The sequence below is a fragment of the Aethalodelphis obliquidens genome, unplaced genomic scaffold (genome assembly GCF_003676395.1).
Source record: "Aethalodelphis obliquidens isolate GAN/ISIS:26980383/991018 unplaced genomic scaffold, ASM367639v1 scaffold51, whole genome shotgun sequence".
Lineage (NCBI taxonomy): Eukaryota > Metazoa > Chordata > Mammalia > Artiodactyla > Delphinidae > Aethalodelphis > Aethalodelphis obliquidens.
The window spans coordinates 19,657-37,189 of record NW_020837995.1 but is presented as its reverse complement, the minus strand read 5'-3'; the positions used below and the strand labels follow the sequence as shown (position 1 = coordinate 37,189).

At 38.3% G+C, this 17,533-nt stretch overlaps 1 protein-coding gene and 1 long non-coding RNA gene across 4 annotated transcripts in view; both read left to right on the top strand.

Annotated features, from left to right (window-relative positions):
* The window catches only part of LOC113607918 (uncharacterized), a 68,804-nt gene extending 56,062 nt beyond the window's left edge, over positions 1–12,742 (top strand). For all 3 annotated transcript variants that reach the window (XR_003428140.1, XR_003428141.1, XR_003428139.1), the window contains one exon: positions 11,949–12,742. This is a non-coding gene — a long non-coding RNA (uncharacterized LOC113607918). The remainder of the gene's footprint in view (positions 1–11,948) is intronic.
* Positions 1,535–3,347, top strand: LOC113607913 (olfactory receptor 1509-like). The gene is given in 2 exon segments (XM_027083655.1): positions 1,535–3,017; positions 3,019–3,347. Coding segments are annotated over 2 exon segments (951 nt in total). The 5' UTR covers positions 1,535–2,225; the 3' UTR covers positions 3,178–3,347.
* Positions 12,743–17,533: the final 4,791 nt, after the last annotated feature.

The window sequence follows — 17,533 nt, the reverse complement described above, 5'->3', positions numbered from 1 at the left end:
CACAGGCTCCGGACGCGCAAGCTCAGCGGCCATGGCTCACGGGCCCAGCCGCTCCGCGGCATGTGGGATCTTCCCAGACCGGGGCACGAACCCGTGTCCCCTGCATCGGCAGGCGGACTCTCAACCACTGCGCCACCAGGGAAGCCCGGCATTTAAATTTTTAATAGGTACTGCCTGATTATTTAGCAAAAAGCTCTTAATAACACCTACCTCCAGTAGCAGTCTATACAGTGCTCAGTTCCTTACACCTTTGCCAATCTGAAGAGAGACGAAAGGTATTTGTTTTTTTTCACCTACTACTGAAGTTGAGCATCTTTTTATTCATACTTGTTATTTGCATTTCTTTTTCTGTGATTTGCTTATTCATAGTTTTTTGGCCATATTTAATTGTCATTTGTCTTTTCTTGTCAAATTTTAAGAGATCTTTGAACACTAGGAATATTACTCTTTTTAATCATATGTATTGCAGCATTTTCTCTAGTCTACTATATGTATTTTGATAATTTATATGGCACTATGTATATTTAAAAATTTTGAGACTGTATAAACAAATTTTATCTCATTTTTAATTCTTCGTAATATTTCAATATTTTTTCATATTGGTAATCCTTTGTTATTACCATTTCTAATGGCTGCATACAGTTCATTATATTCAAGTTATATATTATTTAAATATCATTATATATCAGGTTTGCTATATTCATTTAAGCTTCAAAAAAATATTCCGTGACTGTTATTTTAAATAATGCTCTAATTAATGTTTTCTTGCATTTAGCTTTTTCAATAGTTTGGATGCTTAGGAAATTCCTACAAGTGAAATAATTAGATCAAGATATAAATATATATATTTTAAAATTTATTTATTTATTTTTTGGCTGCACTGGGTCTTTGTTGTGGTGTGCAGGCTTCTCATTGCAGTGGCTTGTCTTTGTTGTGGAGCACGGGCTCTAAGCGCGTGGGCTTCAGTAGTTGTGGCACGTGGGCTCAGTAGTTGTGGCTTGTGGGCTTAGTTGCTCCACGGCATGTGGGATCTTCCCAGACCAGGGCTCGAACCTGTGTCCCCTGCATTGGCAGGTGGATTCTTAACCGCTGCGCCACCAGGGAAGTCCCTATAAATCTTTTTTATGGTTTGTGGTAAATGTTTCCTAAACTCTGTTATAGTTTTCGGCCAGCCAATCAGTATAGAAAATTACAGGTAATATAACTTTAGTGTTTAAACAATAATATCTCCTAGGGGACAAATCATATTACAGAATTAAAAAAATAGGTTTTTTTTTTTTTTTTTTGTAAAAAAATAGGTTTTTAAAGTCAGTTATTAGCTCCATTGTGAAGAAGAATTGGATTCTTTTGCAGGTTACCTAAAAAGGTAGGTTCAGTTCAAATAAAAATATCTTTCGCATAACTACTGTGTGCCAGATGTCACGTTAAGTGCTGCAAGGGATAAGTCACATGTGGCTATCGCTTTTCAAGAAAATTTCAATTTAATGGGGGAGCAAAACCAGATATCTTATTTTATACTTTCTTTTATAAAAAAGAAGTATGAAGGGGAAGAGATAGGATTTGATTGCCTCAGTTAAGTTTTCTTAAAGGTACTGCTCTTTGAGGTAGTCTTACAGAATGAAGTGTTTTAATAGTCAGTGATGAGGAGAGTACAGTTGATTAGAGGGTGTGTTTTCTGAGCAGAGGGAACAACATAAATACAGACAAAGATTTTGGAATGTAAGCTGGTGGAGGTAGCATGGCTGGAGCATGGTAACTTGCTTGGCTGGAGAGAAGATGCCATACTGGAAAAATAAATGTGCAGCAGATTGTTGCAGGCTTTGAAGGTACTTTTAATTTGATAGGAAGAATGAAATAGTGAATGATCTTAGCTGGGAGTTGTATTTTGGAATATTAATTTAGTGTTACCTGTGGATTAGACTGAAATGAAAAAAGCCAGCTACCTAGTGGCTAAGGGTTTGGGCTACTTATTTATTCTTGTAGAGCCCACTTATCTGCAAGAGAGGAACAATAATGCTTATGCCATGGTGCAGTTATTGTTAAATAAGATGGTGTATATAAAAGGCATGAAATGGCTCCTGATACATACTGTGTATATTATAGCAATTGTTATTAAATTGATCTTATATTCTATATACCCTGATAACAAATAAGCAACTCAGATAGAAATGCAGAGTCACTTCAATTAGTTCCAGTCCTATAATATTAAGGCTAAATTAGCGTTCATGTTTCCCCCCCCCCAAGATCCTTTGGAAACTCATTGGATGGATGTTCTAAACCAAACAAGAGTGACTCAATTTGTCTTCTTGGGACTCACTGATAACTGGGTGCTGGAAAGACTATTTTTCATGGCATTCTCAGCCATGTATGTGCTAACCCTTTGGGGGAACATTCTCATCATGGTTACCATAGTCTTTACTCCACGTCTTAGTACACCCATGTATTTCTTCCTGAGCAATCTGTCCTTTATTGACATCTGCCACTCATCTGTCACTGTGCCCAAGATGCTGGAGGGTTTGATTTTTGACAGAAAGACCATTTCCTTTGACAATTGCATTGCACAGCTCTTCTTCCTACATCTGTTTGCCTGTGCTGAGATCCTTCTGCTGACCATTATGGCCTATGATCGTTACGTAGCCATCTGTGCTCCATTACACTACCCCAATGTAATGAACATGAGGGTCTGTGTACAGCTTGTCTTTGTGCTCTGGTTGGCGGGTACTGTTCACTCACTGGTGCAGACCTTCTTGACCATTCGTCTACCTTACTGTGGCCCCAACGTTATTGATAGCTACTTCTGTAATGTTCCTCCTATCATCAAGCTGGCCTGCACAGATACATGTCTCACAGGAATGCTGATTGTGTCCAATAGAGGAACCATTTCCCTCTGTTTCCTGGCTTTGGTCGCCTCCTACACCATCATCTTGTTTTCTCTTAGAAAACAGTCAGCTGAAGGGCGCAGGAAAGCTCTGTCCACCTGTTTAGCCCACTTCATGGTGGTTGCCCTCTTTTTTGGACCATGTTATCTTCATTTGCACTCAGCCAGACACCAGCTTCTCCACTGACAAGTTGGTATCTGTCTTCTACACAGTGGTCACCCCTTTGCTGAATCCCTTCATTGACACCTTTAGGAATGAGGAAATAAAAAGTGCTATGAAGCATCTCAGACAGAGATGAGTTTTTTCATGAAATCATGTATATTATGGGTTTGGAATTATAGATATTATTATGGTCGTATCTTTAATGAGAGTAAAAGTAAGAAATCAAAATCGTTAGGTGAAATGGCATGAAGCAGGGCAGACTTCTGCACTAAAGAGAGTGACTTGTTAACTATTACTTAAATAAAGGAAAAGGATCTGGAAAAGTTTAAAGAAGACTTCTAGTTACACCAGTAAAAAAACACATAGACTTCAGGGCATGGTCTCAGTTTCAGGAACAGGTAAAGTTGTAAGAGAACCTACTTTTTTGATTTGTATTGTTCTTTAGGTTATTGCCTCTGGGAAGCTGTACATCACACCTGTGTTTTATACATTATAGTGGTTTTAATCCTGCTTTCAAATATAAATATTTTCAAGGTGTTTAAGCCTTATCCTATTTATACTGAATTAAATTTAGTCACTTTGAAAGTGATTCTCTCATTTATTTCCACATCTATTTTGTACTTTTTTTTTTTTTTTAAATATATTTATTTATTTATTTGGCTGTGCCAGGTCTTTTTTTTTTTTTATAACAACACCTTTTATTAATTAATTAATTAATTTTTGCTGTGTTGGGTCTTGGTTTCTGTGCGAGGGCTTTCTCTAGTTGTGGCGAGCGGGGGCCACTCTTCATCGCAGTGCGTGGGCCTCTCACTGTCACGGCCTCTCTTGTTGTGGAGCACAAGCTCCAGACGCGCAGGCTCAGTAGTTGTGGCTCACGGGCCTAGTTGCTCCGCGGCATGTGGGATTCTCCCAGACCAGGGCCCGAACCCGTGTCCCCTGCATTAGCAGGCGGATTCTCAACCACCGCGCCACCAGGGAAGCCCCTATTTTGTACTTTTTGTAGTACTTGACAAAATCAAGATGGAGATGTATTAGAACTTATTTTAAAATAAACTTTATTGATATAGAAATTAATTACACAAAATGTACTCATTTTATTGTACAGTTTGATAAAATTTGACAAAGGTATACCCATCTAACTACCTCTTTAATCAAGATATAGAACATTTCCATCACCCCAAAAAGTTTCTTCAGCACCTTCCCACAAATCACTGTATCCCCACCCAAGAACCCAAGCATCTGATTTTTTGTCGCTGTAAACTAAATTTGTCTTTCCTATAGTTTCATATAAATTGAATCATACAATATGTACTCTTTTATGCCTGACTTCTTTTGCTCTGCATGCTGTTTCTGAGATTAACCCATGTCTTTGTGGGTATCAGTACTTTAATCCTTCTTATTGTTGAGTAATATTTTATTGTATGGGCATACTACAATTTGGTTATTCATTCATGTATTGATTGACATTTGGGTGTTTCTAGTTTTTTTATAATTATGAATAAAGTAGCTATAAACATTTATTTACAGGTTATTTTGGATATGTATTTTCATTTCTCTTGGGTAACTAGGAGTAGAATTATTGGATCACATGGTAAGTGTATGTTTAACTTGTAAGAAACTATAAGACAGTTTTTCAAAGTCATTGTATGATTTTATACTCTCATCAGAAGTATAAGAGTTTAACATCCAACAATGGGAATTGTCAACCTTTAATTTTAAGCATGCTGGTGAGTGTGTGTGTGGTTTTATTCTTCATTTCCCTAATGATTACTGTTGAGAATCTTTTCATTTTCTTATTATCCTTTCATATATCTTGTTTTGTGATGTTCCTATTCAAATATTTTGCTCATACATTATTTTTTGTCTTCTTGTCACTATGTTGTAAGAATTCTTGGTATATTCTGGATATAAGACCTTTGATGGATATATGTCTTGCCAATATTTTTATTACTCTCTGGCTTGCAGCTTTATTTTCTGAATGATATATTTTGAAGAGCAGAAATTTAAACTTTAAGTCCAATTTTTCAATTCTTTACTTTTACAGTTGATCCTTTTTGTGTCCTAAGAAATCTTTGCCTACACCAAAGTCTTGAAGATTTTCCCATTTTTTTCTAGAAATTTTACAGTTTCAGCTTTAAATTTTAGGTCTGTGATCCATTTTGAGTTTACTTTGTTATATGGTATAAGATAAAGGTTGAGATTCATTTTTTCAATCTATTTAGTTGATCCAGCACCATTTGAAAAGACTATTTTTTCCCCATTCAGTTACCTTGACACCTTTGTTGAAAGTCAGTTGACCTTTTTTTTTTTTTTTTGCGGTACGCGGGCCTCTCACTGTTGTGGCCTCTCCCATTGCGGAGCACAGGCTCCGGATGCGCAGGCTCAGCGGCCATGGCTCACAGGCTCAGCCGCTCCACGGCATGTGGTATCTTCCCAGACTGGGGCACGAACCCGTGTCGCCTGCATCGGCAGGCGGACTCTCAACCACTGCGCCACCAGCGAAGCCCATCAGTTGACCTTTTGTGTCAATTTATTTTTGGATTCTATAGTCTGTTCCATTGACATATATGTCTATATTTAAATCAATAGCACGTTGTCTTGATTACTTTATAGTAAATCTTGAAGTTATGTAGTGTGAGCCCTCAAACTTTCTTCTTTTTCAAAATTGTTTTGCTATTTCAAATTCTTTGTATTTCCATGTAAATTTTTGTAAAAAGCTTGTATAGTTCTACAAAGAATAGTGCTGGAACTTAGATTAGGATTGCATTGAATCTATAGATCAGTTTGGGAAAGAATAGACCTCTTAATGATATGCAGCCTTTCAATCCATTAACATGGTATATCCCTTTATTTATTTAGGTTTTCTTTAATTTTTCTCAGCAATGTTAGTCATCTTCATTTGTAATCACACATATTAAATTAAATTTGTCCCCAAGTACTTTATGTTTGTTGATGTTATTGTTAATTTAATTTTAAATTATTTATTGGTAATGTATAGAAATACAATTAATTTACATACAGTTGACCCGTAAACAATGTGGGTTTCAATTTCACAGTCCACTTTTGCTGGATGTGTTAATTAGTTTGATTATGGTAATCATTTTACAATGTATACATATATCAAATTATTATATCATGTTGTACACTTTAAATATATTAATTTTTTGTCAATTAGTCCTCAATAAACCTGGGAAGAAGAATGAGAAAGCAATGCAGCCCTATTGACATCTTGATTTTAGTTCAGTGAAATTTGTGTTGAACATGTGACAGAGCTGTAAGAGAATAAATTTATATTGGTTTAAGCTTCTAGGTTTGTGGTAAAGTTGTTATAGCAGCAATAAAAAATCAATACAGATATGCTTATATGGGATTTTTTTTGCCCGATAAAGGAAGCGTATGTGCCTCTATGAAAAAAACTACAAAGCTCTGCTGAGAAAATGTGAAGAGATAAAGATGTATACATGTCGCTGTAAAAGAATAAAAAATTGTTAATATAATGGACCTTCTTAAATTGATTTATAAATTTAATTTACTCAACACAAAAATTCCACAGGACTTTTTGGGTAAAATTTTCAATAATATTCTAAAATTTATATAAAGAAATAGGTGAAAATAGTTAAGAAGGTGCTTGGATTTATATAATTTCAGAGTGCTAATTTCCTGAATTAACTAATATCACTCTTTGGGAGAAGTATAACAATTTATTGTCAAATGGGCAAGTCCAAATCAAGAAGACTCCATGTCAAATTCCTTAGGTAAAGAGAATGATGATGTATTGTGACCAAAGGGAGCAGGATTAGAGGACCCTATAGATGGTCAGAGAGCTGCCATATAAAATAGTTATATCAATTTTAATGGAAATAATGGAATGAAATAGAATATGCTTAATAATAAAAATATATCTAATCTTTCTTTGATTATCTGAAAGGAATCGGAATTGACTGAGGCCTTTGGGTTATTATTCTACCAACTTCTGTTAACTTGTAGAGATAATGCTTATGAGTACTTTAGGGAATTGTGTTCCAGATAATATGGACATCCACATACACAACACTGAGGGAGTGACTCACTAACTCTGGCTAAAAGGTAAGAAATGACTGAAATGACAGAAAGTACTCAAAAGAACAAAGAATAAGAAGCAGTTTAAATCCGGAGCCTGTGCTCCGCAACGGGAGAGGCCACAACAGTGAGAGGCCTGCGTACCAGTAAAAAAAAAGAAGCAGTTTATTAAACTGCAGGATGCTCATGAAAATATCTAAATACCATTACATGCAAATTGACAAAAAAATGTAGCATATTGTCAATCCCCTCCAATTTTCATATATAGCCCAAGTCAAAATCAAAGGTTTATGTATTTGTGATGAAATTAGGCCCAGATATCACTACTACACACATATGAAAAACTGAGAAAAATGATCTAATTATCCCTCTACATTCTGGACTTTTATATGTATAGATTTTCATACTCATTAGTACCTTTTATGCAGAAGTAAATTCCTAAGGCCTTATTTATTTCTATTATGGCAATATTAGTTACTTTATTGCAGAGAAGACGATTGTAACCTGAGGAATTCAGCTGTCTATTACAAAGTTGCTGAACAAATTTCTATATGATAAATAATGATCCTTGTCTCCTCTTTAAAGTAAGTCAACCACAGAACCAAGAGTCAAGATATCTTCATTTTACTCTTTACTCTTCTATTTATTTAATGAACACATTTTATCTTATCCCTGAGTCTAAAAAGCTATTTCTGTGAATTGGAGAATAAATGCTTTTTTTTTTAACATCTTTATTGGAGTATAATTGCTTTACAATGGTGTGTTAGTTTCTGCTTTATAACAAAGTGAATCAGTTATACTTATACATATGTTCCCATAACTCTTCCCTCTTGCATCTCCCTCCCTATCCCACCCCTCTAGGTGGTCACAAAGCACTGAGCTGATCTCCCTGTGCTATGCGGCTGCTTCCCACTAGCTATCTATTTTACATGTGGTAGTGTATATATGTCCATGCCACTCTCTCACTTCGTCCCAGCTTACCCTTCCCCCTCCCCATGTCCTCAAGTCCATTCTCTACGTCTGCATCTTTATTCCTGTCCTGCCCCTAGGTTCTTCAGAACCATTTTTATTGTTTTTTTTAAGATTCCATATATATGTGTTAGCATATGGTATTTGTTTTTCTCTTTCTTACTTCACTCTGTATGACAGATTCAAGGTCCATCCACCTCACTACAAATAACTCAATTTCGTTTCTTTTTATGGCTGAGTAATATTCCATTGTAGAGAATAAATGATTTTAGCTCCCCGAAGAGCTGTAAGGATTAATGTGATTGAAGACCAGCAGTATTAGAAATTTTGCAGCAACTATTAAAAAAAAAGCAAACATGACATTGTTCCATTGTTGTTGCCATGAAACGTTGTCTTACTTACTAGCACATTGCGGGTATTCCTTTGTGTGGCTGATTCCTGCACAAGGCAGTTCCATTTGGGCTCTTTGATGGGCTATATCTCCTGACTGTCTGCCCATTTCCTATAATAAAAGCATTTATTTCATACAAATTCCATAATTCTCAAATTCAGTTTAGTTATTCCACCAACCAGTCCCAATGAATGTAGTTTTATACTATGCAGAGAGTTACCTTTGGGAATGAGACTACTCTATTATTAGAATTTCTACTGCAAGTTAAACTGTTCTGCCAAGAAAACCTTACAGAATACCTTAATACCATAATAACCATACTTCTGTATAACTGAAATGACTTATATGGCTTCAATTTCCTTCTCAACACATTTCCTGGCAAAAGTACCATAAAAAATATGACATGGGTCATGTGACCCACACGTTTATTGACCACACCCTTACTGATTGCCTGGGAAATCCCACTGCATTTAAGCATGTCCTTCTCACTGATGGAGTGAGAGTGAACTACTGGGTCCCATTATGCCATGCTTTTTGTATACAGTTATGTGAGACACTGTTGCCTGGAAGACCCTCTTCATATCCCATTATCCAATCCACTCAGCATACACCACTCAGAGTACAATGTATCACAATATAACAATGTGTGTCACCATAACTAGACTCAAGATGCTGGATTATAGAACATGTTTTGCTCAACTTGGTATTTTCTCCCAGCCATTAGTGTGATATTGTTTAGTAATAAATGCTTAGTTGAATAAATTCTCTACATAATAACTAGAATAATTTCATTAAAACACAAATTGTATCATGTCTTTTCTGTGCTTGCAACATTCTGATGGCTTCCCACTGCACTGAAAAATATTCCGAACTCCTTGAGAGGACATGAAAGTAGTCTTTTTACTTCTCCAATATCATTTCCCACCATTCTCTGCCTCACAGTCAAAGCTGTAACCACATTGGTCTTTTACTTCTTGCAACAAGTCAAGGTCTTTCTGAACATAGATCTTTACACCTGTCATTTCCTCTGCCTAGAATGTTCATTACCTCTCTTTTCTCATGGTTGGCTCTTTTTCATCTTTCAGATCTTAGCTTAAATGCCATTTCCTCAAAGAGGTCCTCCTTGTCTAACCAATCTAAAGACAGTCTCTTCTATAACTCTCTAACAGCATCGTCTTTCATGGCATTTGTCATGATCTGTAATTAAAATTTGTTTATATTTTTGTTTTCTATTCTCACTAGACTCAGCAACATAGAAGAGTGATTATACGTTTTATTTATGATTATAAACCTAGTACTTAGCACATAATAGGTGCTCAGTAAATATCTGTCAAATGAATGGATAATAAGTTATCCCCATTTCATTGTTTTTTTTTTTTTTTTTTTGCGGTACGCGGGCCTCTCACCGCTGTGGCCTCTCCCGTTGCGGAGCACAGGCTCCGGACGCACAGGCTCAGCGGCCATGGCTCACGGGTCCAGCCGCTCCGTGGCACGTGGGATCCTCCCGGACTGGGGCATGAACCCGTGTCCCCTGCATCGGCAGGCGGACTCCCAACCACTGCGCCACCAGGGAAGCCCGGCTGTAGTGTTTTTTGAACAATTCTTCAGAGGAGGCTGGATAAAACTCAGGAAAACTTAGAAAATCTGTAGCGGGTAAAGGGAGACTGGCTTCTCTTCCACCTTTGAGTTGAGGACAGACTTGCTCATTCTTAAACTGGAGCTCAAGGTCCAGACCTAACAGCGTCACTGTCTTGACTAGATTATCCTCAGTTCTTTCTAAAGTCCAATTCTGTTGTCTGACTTACTGGACCACAGTAAAACAAAAGTAGTTGCTTTTTTAAAAATTAGCTTACCTTTGACCCAAGTATCACTAATTTTTATAAGAAACGTATATATTATATAGAGTCCCAAGATCTTAGCTCTTAAGGGGAGTTTACCTAATCTATTTTTTTTTTTTTTATAAATAGAGAAAACAAGGCACAGAGAAGTAAAGCAACTGGCTCAAGTTCATAGAGAACTGGAGAACTGGAGTAATAGCTGGGTCTAGAGCTTGGGCCTCTTGACTTTTGGTCCAGTCTTTCTCTACCATCCCTCTGACCTGAATTTTTGGGGTGACTGGCATAACTGAAGTATTAAGTAAAATGTGTCTCAGTGACCTCTCTCTTCCTCTCCTAGGTGTCCTGGGCTGGCTTGGGTGGGCATCTGTGGGGAGCCTCTCTTCTCTAGCTTGCCTCTTATGTGCCACTGCCTCGATGTACAGCCTTCCACCCAAGCAAGCTGTCCTCTTGGTTTCTTGGGCACTATCATCCTACGTTACCTTCTTCCCATCACTGATGACTACAGCTTCTTTATTTTGTCCTTTAAGATCAGGCTTTCTGCCAGACAAATGAATCAACTCCACACTGGTTATGAAAAAAGGATAGAGAAAACTTTTCTCAAGAATTTTCTAGGCCTCATTATGCTGCTTTTCTGCAGACAATGGCTTTTTTGTTGTTTATATCAGAGGAAGTCTAATGGCAGTGTCAAATCAGAGAACTAGCAAAGCAGATCTACGGCAAAGAAGGTATTTTGGGAGGGAGAGAAGTCTTTTAGTTATCATTTAAGTTAAACTCATGGTATCTAGTGCTTGGATTAATATTTATAGTAACATCATAATGTAGCTATGGATTGATTTTACTATTTAGAAATTCTTCTTAGGGTGTTCACTTAAAGTTTTTGCTCCAGAAAACTACTTTAAATGTTTGATGATTTACATCTGTTATCTCTGTAATTTATTAAGCTCGAAAAGGATGATTGCAAAAGTGAAAGCTGAAGAACTAACCAAAAATGGAGCCAGGGTTTATTCTAAAATCAATATGAAAAATTTCACCTGCACAGATAGAAAAGCGTGTGCAGATTGTGCACTAGGTCTGAAACGAAGACTGTTCCCTCATCAGAGGATATGGATATACATTTTTTTTTTTTTGCGGTACGCGGGCCTCTCACTGTTGTGGCCTCTCTCGTTGCGGAGCTCAGGCTCCGGACGCGCAGGCTCAGCGGCCATGGCTCACGGGCCCAGCCGCTCCGCGGCATGTGGGATCTTCCCGAACCAAGGCACGAACCCGTGTCCCTGCATCGGCAGGCGGACCCTCAACCGCTGCACCACCAGAGAACCCCTGGATATACATTTTTAATTAAACTTTTTCCATCACATTTTTTTTTTTCTATTTCTGTGGAGCCTTAGGAAAAAATGTTCTGAAAAATGGACATGTGTTCAACTGCAGTAGAAATCTGGTGTTAGTTTATGTCAAAAATATGGTTCACACATCAAAAAATCTAGTGTCCACTGCATACATTTCAGAAAAACAGAAGAAAACAAGAGCAGAAACAGTAAATCTAAAACGTCTATAAAACTCACCCTGGGTTGTTTCTGACGCTCTCAGCACCTCCGAAGGGACCTGAATTATCAGTCTGGTAGTTTCAATAACATGAGTATTATTTTCTGGTAGGAAGAAGAATTTACCGAGAGTGGGCAGGGGCGAGCTCCGCGGCGCGAGCCGCACGAATGAGAGAAACGTGCCCCTCGCGAGGCGTCGCGCGCGCCCGGGACAGGGAGCCAATGAGAACGCTGGGAGGGCTCGAGACCCGGCCCTGAGGTCGACGGCCGCGCGCCGGCTCGAAGACGAGCGTCGCCGGGCGGGAGCGCGCGGAGCGGGGCTGGCTTGGAGTATGCGGAGGCCGCGCTCTGCCTCTCAGAGGCCGGACGGCGCTGCGAAGCGGCGGCGACGGCAGCGGTAACTGGAACCGCGTCGAGGGTGAGGCCCTGGGACACCTTTGAACTCTGCATCCAGAAAGCCCAAGATGGAAGAAGAAAGGTCAGAGACATTGACTAACCTGGAAACAGGGACCTCTTTGGAACTTTGCTTTCATCCACAGTAGCTTTTAAAAGTATCATCGAGTGGTAGTGATTTCCTCGTCTTATTTTGCTTATTGGGAAGAACATGGCTTCAGGGATTTTATGTTTCCCTTTAGTTTTGCATGAACTCCATAGGAAAAGGAGCCTTTAAAGGGTTTGGGAGTAACAAGAAGAGACTGAAGACAGACAGGCTTGTGCGTGCTGTTTTCCCTCCCCTTCAAAGAAAAGGATTTACAACGCAATCTTGTAACAGCTGCTGCCCAGCTTTAACCACCAAGAGAAAGTAAAATAAATAAATAAATTTAAAAAAAGAGAAAGTAAATAATTAAACTACCATTAAAAAATAATTTATTTTTAAGTTCGACAAATCAAATAACCCCATTTACCTTGAGTTTTTCATAAGGAAGTTCAGAGCCCTCGAAGTTCCCTTGGGTCTTATTCACAGTTTTTGGTAATAATTCACAGCAGTTATATTTGGTGGTATTTTACCAGAGGTACTTCAGCATTTCTGCAAAATCACACCTTTGTACATATGTTATTATCATGTTGTTCAATATGTAGAGCATATAGCTCTGCACTAAGATTTTCTAGAATTGGTTCTCAGTAAACTGAAGATGTGGTGTAGGAATGATATCTTTTTTGCACTTTGTCAGGCTGTACTGATGGTTAGAAGGGATTAAAAGCCACTACCGATCACGTTTGCAGGCATGCTAGTTTACCAGGACACGTCTAACGCAAAACTTGACCTAATTATTCAGAACCAGTGTAACTGAAGCATCCTGTTTCCTTTGCAGCACACTCTCTAGGTGTAAATTTTGTCTTGCCAGTTTCAGATGGGTTATCCCACCTTCAAGTACTGAAGGGAAATCTGTAGAGAAAGAAAGCAGCTGGGAAGGGCAGCTGCAGTGTTAGTGTTGCTCTACCTGACTTGTATAGGCCTTATGGGAACTTTAAAGCAATGACATCAGCTTTCCCTAGTCCCTAGTTAGAAAAAGTTAATTCTTTGGGAATCGAAGTTACAGGCTTCGCAATCATCACTAAGGGCATTTAATGGGAAAGCGGTACTTCAACATCTAAATCTTTAGGATGTGTTTATATGTGATTAAATGAACTACTATTTAGCGATTACTTACTATGTGCTAAGTATTAGGTGAGGGGCTTTCCTGTTTTTATCTAATCCATATAAAAATACATTGCTGAGGGATGGGCAATGGAGTTAAAAATTTAATCTGCTGTCTGCCAGCGAGGTCAAGTGTTTGGACTCTAGAGTCACATTGCTTGAGTATAGATTCCAACGTCCTAGGTGTGTAAATTTGGGCAAGTTATTTAACCTCTGGGCCTCAGTTTTCTCATCCATTAAAGGTGAATAAAAATGGTAACTTTTTTTAGAGCTCTTGAAATCTTTGCAAAGCGTGTGGAGCTTCCTAAATGTGTTATCTACATGAGTATAATTATGTAATACGCAATTCAAAGAAACAAATGCAAAAGCCACCACTAATTGCCAGTCAACTTTTTTTCCATCACGTATTCATTACTTTATATAACAATGAAAAATCAGAACCTTTTGCTCTAATTCCCATTTTGCTTTCTCTGCTTAGATATAGAGTTTGATAGTTTAAATGGGTAAAAGAAGAATCCAAAGGAGAGGGATTAAGGTTATTACACTTTGATTTTCAAGATTGAATAGTTTCGTGGGATGGTTAGACTATCCAAACTAAAGTGTATGGAACTAGAAGTAAGCTTTTAGCTGACTCTCCATGCAACAGTGTCTGGAAGACAGGATGGTAACAGAGGGAAAGTATCAGAAGTGACCAAAAATTCTTACTCCCAAGGACTTGTGGCTTGCGCTCCTTTTCCCCAGTTTTCTTGTTGGATTCATTATCACTGATCAGGGGCCAGACTTGACTATATTGGAAAACCTGGTCTTTCAGAACTTACAGATATTGCTACTTGGCTAACATGGGACTTGTACTGTCACACTGGCAATCAGGGTACACATTAGGAAGCGGGTTATGCTGACCATACTAATTCTCTAAACATCTGGAATTGAGATACTTTATTACAGGCATAATACACCAAGGGCAATATAGAAAATGATGTTCAATTGATTATAGGCCAAATACCATCACCACTGGCATTGGTAAAATGCAAGGTTGAGAAATTAATCTTTGAACAATTTCTATACATTCCCCCTTCCTCTTGTAACCCTCTCCCCTGGCCCACTACTTTCCTCTGACTGTACACAGAATGCCATACAGGTGACTCAGGCTTTTCCTCCCTGGAAGTCCCTGATGCTCCAAAATTGTGTGTTCCTCTTTCCTCCATAGCATAAATGAAAACCATTGTTTAAACTTGCATAGCCTTTTAGCGTTTGAAAAACTCTTTCACCCTTACTGTTTTATTCAGTCTTTATGATACCTCTGCGAGGTAGGGAGCATTATAGAAAACTTGGTGTTAAGTGATTTTCACAGAGTTTACACGTCAGGTAAGCACCTGAACCAGGGCTTGAACTCAGGTAATCTGCTGCTGGATCCAGTACTTATTCTCTTAACTTCACTTGGATGCTGCCATTTATAGAAGAGCATAGCTTTTGATCTTAACCACCTATAGAAGATGCACACTTAAAAGTGTTGCTTGGGATTTGCCTGGTGGAACAGTGGTTAAGAATCTGCCTGCCAATGCAAGGGACACAGGTTCAAGCCCTGGTCGGGGTAGATCCCACATGCCGTGGAGCAACTAAGCCTGTGCACCACAACTAGTGAGCCTGCGCTCTAGAGCCTGCGAGCCACAACTACTGAGCCCATGCACCTAGAGCCCGTGCTCTGCAACGAGAAGCCATCGCAATGAGAAGCCTGCATACCACAACAAAGAGTAGCCCCCGCTCACCGCAACTAGGGAAAGCCTGAGCGCAGCAACAAAGACCCAATGCAGCCAAAAACAAATAAATAAACAAATTTAAAAAAAAGTGTTGCTTGTTCACTTATATGTCGAATTTGAAAAAACAAAAACAAAAACCCAACCAACCAAAGGAAAAAAAACTCAAAGAAACAGAGAACAGATTGGTGGTTGCTATAAGGACGGGGTGGGGAGTGGGCAAAATGCGTGAAAAGGGTCAAAAGGTACAAACTTCCCGCTATAAAATAAATAAGTCATGGGGCTTCCCTGGTGGCGCAGTGGTTGAGAGTCCGCCTGCCGATGCAGGGGACACGGGTTCGTGTCCTGGTCCGGGAAGATCCCACGTGCCGCGGAGCGGCTGGGCCCGTGAGCCATGGCCGCTGAGCCACCGCGTCTGGAGCCTGTGCTCCGCAACGGGAGAGGCCACAACAGTGAGAGGCCCGCATATCGCAAAAAAAAAAAAAAAAAAGTGAGCACGTACTAGGCTATAAAGGAAGTCTCTATGTGGAAATATTTTAGGTGCATTCTCTTTATGGTCTAAGAAAGAGGTGGTCACTGTAACTACTACTGCTCATTGCAGTCCTCCGGTAGTAGGTGTGCCGATGTATCCTTTAATGTGTGTAGTGAGGACTGTGAGGGGTGAATTTGTGGTGTTGGGTCTGAGTGGTGATGACATTTGATTGCTTGATTAGAGCATTCCGTGTGGTGAGGTGTATTTGAGAATTCTTTCTGACATATAGCATCGAATCCTCACTACCTACCTCTTCTGGAGAGTCTGTGAGCTACTTAATATCTTTTAATTTTTCTGCATAAACTAGCCAGAGTAGATTTTATTGAATTGCATCTGAAAATATGACTGATTAAAGGAAGATCTTGATAAAGCATATTGCGTTATAAAGCTAAGATGATAAAAACAGTATGGTAGTGTTACAGAAACAACTATATCAATGAAACAAAATACAAAACTCAAGAAGAGACCAAGTTCCTAGGTAACATTATATGTAATAAAGACTGTACCACAGATCGGTGGGGGAAAGGTGGATTATTTTGTAGATACTGCTGGGAAGACTATTCTGCTCTACGGAGAAATATAAAGTTGCATTTCCTCTTACACCATATATACATGCAGATTTCAGATGAATTAAAACCTACATGTAAAAGAAAAACCTATAAAGATAACAAAATACAATGCAGGAAATTATGTTTATGGCCTTGGAGTAGGGAATGATTTCTAAGTCAAAATTCCAAAACTCAAATCATAAAGTAAAAAAAAAAATATATCTTTGACCCCCATCAAAATGAAGTATTTCCATTCAAAAAGGACACCATAGACAAAGTTAACACATTAGGGGTATACTAGAAGAAGGTATTTGTGATGTTGAACACTTCAAGGAATCAATGTATGAGGAACTCCTGAAATTTACTGAGAAAAAGACTGGGGACCTAATTTTAAAATGCGCAAATCATTTGAACAGGTAATATTGAAAAGGAAAACACAAATAGCTCAATTTCACCAAACGAGTAATACAAGTTAAAATGAGACTCCACACTCAGCATATTGGTAAAATTTAGACAGTTTTATAATTTTGATAACACCAAATGCTGTTGAGGATTTGGAGAGACTGGAATGCTCAAGCATTTTTGGTAGAAGTTGTATGTGATTATCACTACTTTGAGTGATTAGTGAAATTGAGTATGTATATACACTATAATTGGACATATCCCAAAGAAGTTCTTACATAGTTAATAAGTGGAAATATAGAAATATGTTTATTGCTGTGTTGATGGGAGTTAGAGGCATCCTATGAGTCCCTCACTAGGGGGGTTGGATAGGTAAATGTGGGGGAAGCACATGGTAAAATATTTTGCAGTAGTTGGAAACTGTGAGCCAGAAGTACATACCCAGTAATCAAAAAAGAGTTTTAAATTATCTATAGCTGTAGACCACTTGGCTTCAGGATGAAGCTGCCTAAACACTTAGCTTACTTGTATAATTGTATTTCCTTTGTGTTTCCTTTTGTGTTTCAATTGTCAGAAATTTCAGAGCTCAAATTAATCCCAGTAGCCATATTAGTTTTTCTACTAAATGAATCTGTGTCCACTGTCTTTGATTCCTCCATCCTAATTTTACAGCCATATTGGAATTTTGTATTTTATTTGGAAACTTTTTTTTCTGGGGAAACTTTTTCTGGGGAAACTTTAAAAAATTTATATGTAAATAAAAAGTCACTGTTGGACCTTAATGATCATCTTATTATTATTAAGGAATCTCCCAGTAAAAAA